This window comes from Procambarus clarkii, chromosome 41, assembly GCF_040958095.1.
Source record: "Procambarus clarkii isolate CNS0578487 chromosome 41, FALCON_Pclarkii_2.0, whole genome shotgun sequence".
NCBI lineage: Eukaryota > Metazoa > Arthropoda > Malacostraca > Decapoda > Cambaridae > Procambarus > Procambarus clarkii.
This window is the reverse complement of record NC_091190.1, coordinates 25,278,107-25,286,854: the sequence shown is the minus strand read 5'-3', so window position 1 is coordinate 25,286,854 and position 8,748 is coordinate 25,278,107. Positions and strand designations below refer to the sequence as shown.

Here is an 8,748-nt window from a genome sequence, read left to right as displayed (position 1 = left end):
TATATATAATATATTTATATATATTTATTATTGAATGACATTATATATATACGAATCCTATAATCATATGAAGCCCTTTTTATAACCACTAATAAGCATGTACAACTTTAAGTTAAAGTAAAAATACATTAAGTTATCGTTAGGAAACCAATACAAAAATAAGCTTATTATCCTTTTAAATATTACTCATAGCTTCCAAACAATACTCGTTCCTAAAAGTTGAGGCTCTGTAACCCCCGGAGTCGACGCTATGTACCTCAGTCAAGAATCTGTTCCCCAGAGTCGATGCTCTGTGCCCTAGAGGCGAGGCTCTGTGACCTAGAGGCGAGGCTCTGTGACCTAGAGGCGAGGCTCTGTGCCTTAGAGGCGAGGCTCTGTGACCTAGAGGCGAGGCTCTGTGCCTTAGAGGCGAGGCTCTGTGACCTAGAGGCGAGGCTCTGTGACCTAGAGGCGAGGCTCTGTGCCTTAGAGGCGAGGCTCTGTGACCTAGAGGCGAGGCTCTGTGACCTAATAGTCAATATTAGTATACCTCCCCCACCACAACAATGTGGTAGACCACTATCACACTTTGCTTGAAAGACAAGAGATGATTACCAGCACACTTCAGTTGTTAGACGGCTGTGGATCGTTCAGTGTGGTTACATGGACGCGGATGGTTCAGTAAGGTTAATACTAATGAACCAATTAGCAGCTGCTCCAAGACTTAAATTATTGTACATGTATAATGTACTTCTGATCTCTGTTTCAGCACATAAACGTCCCGTTTTTTTAACGAAATTGACCAATCCATTAAAAATGCTACGTATTAGTAAATTTTAGACCACCGTAATATTGACGTTTTCTATGACTCGGCCTTGATGAGTTAGGTGGGTTGCTTGGGTTCGTAATTTAGTGGTTAGGCAAGGGAAGGGAAGTGAATTATCGGTAAAAAATACCATGACATTACAACTATATAGCACATGGAAGGGATCAGGATAAGGATTTGGAATGGGACGGGGGGAAGGAATGGTGCCCAACCACTTGGACGGTCGGGGATTGAACGCCGACCTGCATGAAGTGACACCATCGCTCTACCATCCAGCCTAAGTTGCTGGACAACGGTTGCAAAGGTTTAACGAAGTTGCAAATACGACAACGAGCTGGTACAATAGACTCATAATCTGCGACAACACTTCATGGAGATGCAGAAATGTGCAAATCCATTGACAAATGGCTTTGTGTGTGTGTGGGGGGGGGGGTGGCTTTTAAGAGACCAATGAAGACAATAGAATCTTAATTGACTGATTTGAAAACATAATGTAGATCACAGCTTTCTCCTGAATACCTGTCCACACAATAATTCCTCGGTGTCGACGCCTACTTTAAAATGATTTATACTTTATTTTGGAAGATTTAAAGACAGAATCGCTAGACAGATTTATGAGGTAATGTTTTGCACTTAGTGAGATTATATATATATATATATATATATATATATATATATATATATATATATATATATATATATATATATATATATATATATATATATATATAGTTTGTGAGGGTACCACCTCTGGTGCCAATGTGGGGACCCATAGCCTCGGAGAAGAAAATAAAAAGTATTCAGAGGAGACCTTGTGGTTTCTCACTGAACACTAATATTATCTTCTCCTACCACCCTATATATATATATATATATATATATATATATATATATATATATATATATATATATATATATATATATATATATCCTACCACCCTATATATATATATATATATATATATATATATATATATATATATATATATATATATATATATATTAAAGACCTGGGCAGCAAGCGTTCCATTAAACATATTTTGTTAAATATGTTGTTATTTCGCAATATGTTGAATATGAAAACGCATTGCTAGCGATATTCACCTTACATTGTAAGCTTTCTATAGTTCTAACTTCTTAAGTCATGGTAAAGAAACTCGAGTAATTATTGAAGCATTTATTTTCTAGAACGCTTCGTTCCTTTCTGGAACATCTTCAGGTAAAGAATAAATACATGATGTATTTAAAAAGAAATTGTACATGTTAAAGCAACCCGTGCTCCTAACAGAACGTCGCATTTTGACGCATACCTTTCATAATTGCGTAATGCATTAAACACGTCACGTTTAAAGTAAAGTTTTTTGGGCTTAAAGCCAAGCCCAAAATTCAAACGTCCTAGAAAATAATACCGGCTCGCGAAATTGACATGCTGTCCCGTTTTCTGTTTTGGGTCCTCTGGTAGGTTAGGATAAGGGCAATTTAGTACAACTTCTTGACGTTGGGAAACCTTAAGACAACGGGCGGAAGAAAGAGTGGAAGGAGTGTGGGGTGAGGTAAGGGAGCCAATCAAACACTGGGCAAGGCTCTGGGTACAACTCCGTCAGCATTGAGACTTCCTGACATCATTAACCGGTGATGTTTTGCGAGACCTGGGTCTAAGTGCTGACAAGAAAGCCAACTCATTATTCTGTATATTTAAAGTGGGTCTTTTTCTCTTATAAGTATAGATTCCAGGATTTTTTTGTATTATCTACTTGCATGTTCCTAATGAGTGTTATGTACACGTATACGTTGAATATGGTTTCTAGGGACACCAGCTTGTAGATGGCAGATCAGTCTTCTCGAAAACTTTGTGATAGTCCAACCCGTTCTCGCACTTGCTTTAAGTCAATATTGGCTTATTAATAAAGTGCATATGTGACATACTAATTTATTGTGAATATTTTAGTTTACCTTGAAAAGCTTTATAAAAAACACCGACCTTACCTAACCTTTTTTGTATGTTAAGATAAGCATCTTATTGCTTCTTAATTACAATTATTCCTTAACCTATTATAGGTATAGGTTAAGTAATAATTGTAATTAAGAAGTAATAAGACACTTAACATACTAAGGAGGTTAAGTAAGGTCGGTGTTTTCTATAAAGTTTTTCAATGCAAACTAAAATATTCACAATAAATTAGTATGTCACATATGCACTTTATTCATAAGCCAATATTGACTAAAAGCAAGTGCGAGAACGGGTTAGATGGTCATACCAATATAAGCAGATCGACGGTGACATCCTTCATTGAGGCGTGATAATTGGTATACCGCGATATATATTTTTTGGGAGAGGGTTGTACATTTCTGAACACGACTCCCAAACTAAGGATGCAAGGAAACATTTCTTTAGTGTGAAAGTGGTGCGATAAAGTGAATAGAAACATCTAACCCCAAGACTTGAAGCTCAGCCCCACACGGACACTAAAGTACCTTTAGTATTGTTATATCATTAATACTTTAATTATAATACACTGTACTATCTAATAGCACTCTGGTCCAAGCATGGAAGTCGTCCCATAAAGTAAATTTAAATGTTTAAACAACAAATATGAATTGTCAATTATATCTATACAAATTACATTAAAAAACTAAAATTATTCAATACACAAGAAAAACTACGGCACTGTTCGCCAAACGTACTTGAAAAAAAATAGAATAAATAGAAACTGTCGCCAATGCCATGACAACTTTAAATAGCAAAACAATAGACTCAAAGAGAGCAAAGTAAATACCTCGCAACAAATGAACTTTTGAATTCGGGAAAAATATACACTTATATATCGTAAACTTGCAGAGAAATGTTTTCTGATCGAGAATTGCAACTTTCGACACCATTCCAGTCAGGGTTGCTACCTTCGTGCACTCAACGGTGTACTAATGTTGCAAGGCTGGGGGAGGGATGCCAGGTGGGGCTGGGGGAGGGATGCCAGGTGGGGCTGGGGGAGGGATGCCAGGTGGGGCTGGGGTAGGGGATGCAAGGCGGGGCTGGGGGAGGGGATGCCAGATGGGGCTGGGGGAGGGGATGCCAGGTGGGGCTGGGGGAGGGGATGCCAGGTGGGGCTGGAGGAGGGATGCCAGGTTGGGCTGGGGGAAGGGATGCCAAGGGGGGGCTGGGGGAGGGCAGCAAGGCCGTGCTTGAAGATGACGGTCATGATCAACTGATTGTGTCAACAGCGGGTATATAAGTGGAGCAGCTCACCAGTCAGTCAGTCACTCGACCAACAGCTTCAGTGTCACCTTCCTACACGCTCCCACTGACATGTTCTACAAGGTCTGCCCATTTATCACTTGTGTACAACTGTACTCCTATAAAGACCAATTATTCCATAACATTAATATCATGCACAGCTGGATTACTTACCTAAATGATAATTCCAATTAACGATATGACAACTGAAATTACTTATTATATTTTACATTTTTCATATTCTAAAATTTAAAGTGAATTGATGAAACCGATCATGTGTTTACTAACAAGAAAAATAACTCAACTTCTATAAAGTCAGAGACAGGTGACTCACTCACAAGGACTCATCTTCCCCAGGTGTGTCTGGTCCTGGTGGTGGCCGCCGTGGCTATGGCGGACCCGGGTGACTACGGCGGACCCGTCTACGCCTCGGTACGTGTATTCCTGTGTAGTCAAAGTCTGTATGTGGTTGATGGATTTTAACCGTTCTTTGTAAGCTTATCTTAAAACTTTGAATGTAAAAGGCCAAGTTTGTGAGTTTTTTCTCCCCCCCCCCAGGAGCCACTGCCGTACTACTACGACTACAACGTGCATGACGGCTACAAGGGCACCAACTTCGGCCAGCACGAGAAGTCCGACGGTAAAAATGTGTACGGCTCCTACACCGTCGACCTCCCCGACGGTCGCAAACAAAGGGTACGTCCACCTCCCTCACACTTTACACTTCACTCCATCGCCTAGTGTGAAAACCAAAGTTCATGAATAACGTTATAAATTCCACGACCACAACAATTAAATGTTAAATGCACCGTGTTCTTCCCCAGGTGGACTACACAGCTGACCACTACAGGGGCTACGTGGCCAAGGTCAGCTACTACGGCAAGGCTCAGCACCCTAAGCACTACGGCCCCGCCGTCACCTTCTTCAACAAGGGCTACGGCCACGGAGGCGGATACCACTGACGACCCGGAAATACCACTATGAACTGTCAATAATACACTGTTGTTGGGGAAAATAAAGAAAAGTTAACACTATCAATGTTTTTTATTTTTCTACAATGGCAAACGATTTCCAAAAACACTGATGGCTCGGTAAAATTAACACAGAAGGGAGTTACCAAGCCAACTAAAAACTAATTTGTTATTCCTGGATGACTCGATCACTAATTTTGATAGCTTAAAGTCACACCACCCCCAGCCCCAGGGTGTGGCCAGCCACACCACTCCAGCCTAAACACGTCTATATAAACGCCTGTCTAGTCATTAAGTGGCTACGGGCTCACCATAGCCCGTGCTACATGGACACTTCGTTCTGAGTAGCTAAATCGGAAACAACAACAACATTAAGTCTCTCGACGGACTACAGCCCCTCTCCTGTGCCAAGTAAGTCCACTACGGGCTCACCATAGCCCGTGCTACTTGGAACTTTTTGTTCCAAGAAGCGAATCTTAAACAAGAACAACATTAAGTCTCACTACCAGGAGGACACCATCGCACATGCAGGTGTGATCGGTTTCACCATCTCTCTAAAGTCAACTATTACATCATGTACAGCTTGATGCCCTCACAGAGCGCTCCCTCTCCCAAAGCTTTCAACACTGATGGTTTTCTACATTAATAGTGCTGCCTGAAGTGAAGTTGTCGTGACAACAGTTGACTGCTCCTCTTGAGTGAGGAAACTTCCCGTGTAAATAACTGAACCTTCACTCATCAAACAAATATTTGTCATATTTGTTAAGTGCAAATACTTTTTGCACTTAAGCTAACGCATGTATCCAAAGATGACACACAAATACGTGACCGTCATTCATTTTTGCACTCAACTCAGGACATTACTGTAACATGATTCTGTCCGAAGCTAGGCAAGGATTTAATAAAATCATCAATGATGGACTAAAAGTATCTCCTATGGATATACCATCCCATATTTGCCTCCAAATGCACGGTGGAACTGATACATATACTAGAGACAGGGAGTTTGTTACCACCCAGGACTGCCTTTGAGCAGCCTGAAGGCGAAAACAGAGAACTCCAAGAAAATTAAACTAAGACCATTGACAAAGTGAAATCTACAATTGTTCCATCTGTTCACAATATTACTCTGCAGGAAGAACCACATAGTTATAGGCCTAGCAATCTTATCAGCAGACGACTAGACTTAACTGTTAATAGGCTTAGGCCTATCTACCTGCCTGATGGGGTTCTGAGAGTTATTCTACTCCCCAAGAAATAACTACTTGGCTACAAAAAATAACTGACCACATAACAAGAATGCACTCGGGAATAGGGTTAAATGAGTTCATAAGGTTTGGTTGATGAAGATTAAGCCACCCAAGAGGTGGCACGGACATGAATAACCCCTAAGTTCATAAAGAACTTTGCACGCTTTTGTAGTCTGGTGATACAGCCCTCAGCTTTGTGGTGTGGTGGTATATTTGTAAAGCACTCGGCTTTACATCAGGCGGGCGGAGGTTCTTGCCCCCAACAAGAGCATTTGGAATTTTCAAGTATTTAAAATTCATCCTGTGTACTATTCATATTTATCATTTGATATTGTATGTTCCGTGGCCTAAATCTGGACTAGATAAAATAGTTGACCACATAACACAAATGCATTCGGGCAACTCGAACTCTCGACCTCACGAGCGGTGAGGCAAAAAATCTACTTCTGCACCACAAAGATGGTTCAACTATAAAATATTTCAGAGGCAGCAAATCGCTGCCCATCTGAAATTGTATACTTCTCCTAACCACTGCTTAGGTACCAGGCATTTAGTGATCCTGGTTCCTAAATTTCAGAGATCTGAGAGCTAGAATCAGAGATCTCACCCTGACATATTCAATAGCATATATGTCTACAAGAAAGACTGCTTTCAAAATATACTTATCGCTATTAAAAGATCAATAATCGCCGATTTATTAAAAGCAGAAATAAACCTTGTAGATGCAATTTCAAACTCTCATAAGAAACAACGTGGATTTAGTTAACAGGTTGACGAATTACTTACCTGCATGATAATTACAATTAACGACATGACAATTTAAATTACTTATCGTATTTGATATGGATTATGAACGTTATCTTGTGAGTTTTGATGCGACTGCACTTTCCACTAAAGTTCCAGTGGGTGATTTGTTCAACGTGTCCTCAAGTAAGAGATCACTCACGTTGTCGTTCCCAATCCGTTCCCGGATTGGGAACGACAACATAGTGCTATGATATGCTCTCTATCCATGGTTATCTTGAGACGATTTCGGGGCTTTTTAGTGTCCCCGCGGCCCGGTCCTCGACCAGGCCTCCACCCCCAGGAAGCAGCCCGTGACAGCTGACTAACACCCAGGTACCTATTTTACTGCTAGGTAACAGGGGCATAGGGTGAAAGAAACTCTGCCCATTGTTTCTCGCCGGCGCCTGGGATCGAACCCAGGACCACAGGATCACAAGTCCAGCATGCTGTCCACTCGGCCGACCGGCTCCCCTAGTTAGGTTAGGTTTAATTACATTTGTTTATATTAATACTGTGTATTACTGACAATGTGAATCATGGAATTCAAAAACTATTTCAGTAAACCCGAGAATTCCGTTTATCGAAAACCAAAGTCTTCAAAAAATATATTTTCAGCATACACCACTTATATTTAAAACAAACGATTTAAAATACAATAATGTTATAATTTGAGGATAACCTCCATTTACGACTAAGGTTTATTTGCCAGTTCACATGTAGACTATTACCGGAAACGCAATATGCTTTCAGATCATCACAAATATCTAGAGAACCATCCAGGTGGTTTGAAGGAGGGTTATGGTTCCTCCTGGTAATGGATTTGCTGTGACGACGGGCTTATGTTAACTTTCTTGTGAGGTAAACTTTCCAACTATTATTTGTTCTTACCCACCAATACCATTGTCGAATTAAATAAACTGAGCAGTAAAGACAATTACTTTTGTTTCAATGTAAAATATTTTACACAGACCTGTAGAATGGCTTTAGTTATTTATATATGGAGTTTTTTGGGAAATTTCTTTTACCAAGGCGATAGATACCTGCTTGATTTTACCCGTTAACAGTATGGTTGGGATATGTCGATGATATCTTATATTTGTGGCCCATTAACGACGATCATAGTTCCTTTATCAACTCAATTCCCTAGGTCCTTTAAATTTACCATTAAAAAAGAGGAAAATGGAGTTTTGCCTTTCCTGGACATTAAGATTCAGAGCTTTAACAGATCTTTTACTTTTGGCATTAGCAGAAAATCAACTAACATGGGCTCGTATGTACATTATTTTTCCAACCACCACATTACAAGTTTAGTATATGGTGTTCTCTTCTATGGTTTTCAGAGCTCTGTGTGTTTGTAACTCTAAATTTACTGAAAAGGAAATGCCCAAAATCTATGAAATTGGGGCAAACTTGCAAAATCCAAAATTAATTTTGGACTCTTCAATGGAATAAAAAAGACATTTTATAATCACAAACTCAAGGCTAAACTTGATGTAAAAAAAAACTCACTCGTGTTACCATACTCTTAAGAACTTGCTAAACTTTCCTGGGATTTCAAGATTTTTAATGTCAATGTAGTTTTCAAGAATAATACAGTTAAAGTTATTTAAATTAAGAACTCGCTCACTGCTGCAGTAGGATGTGCGTATTCGATCCCATGCAAGGATTGTGCCTATATATATTGGACAGATCGGCAAATAACTC

At 39.9% G+C, this 8,748-nt stretch overlaps 1 protein-coding gene across 1 annotated transcript; it reads left to right on the top strand.

Moving 5' to 3' along the window:
* The first annotated feature begins 4,350 nt into the window (after window positions 1-4,350).
* On the top strand, window positions 4,351-5,013 carry LOC123761237 (cuticle protein 7-like). The gene is made up of 3 exons (XM_045747180.2): window positions 4,351-4,469; window positions 4,596-4,733; window positions 4,862-5,013. Exons 1-3 carry the CDS (start codon window positions 4,428-4,430, stop codon window positions 4,997-4,999), a joined length of 318 nt encoding a protein of 105 aa, XP_045603136.2. The 5' UTR covers window positions 4,351-4,427; the 3' UTR covers window positions 5,000-5,013.
* The last annotated feature ends 3,735 nt before the right edge of the window (window positions 5,014-8,748 follow it).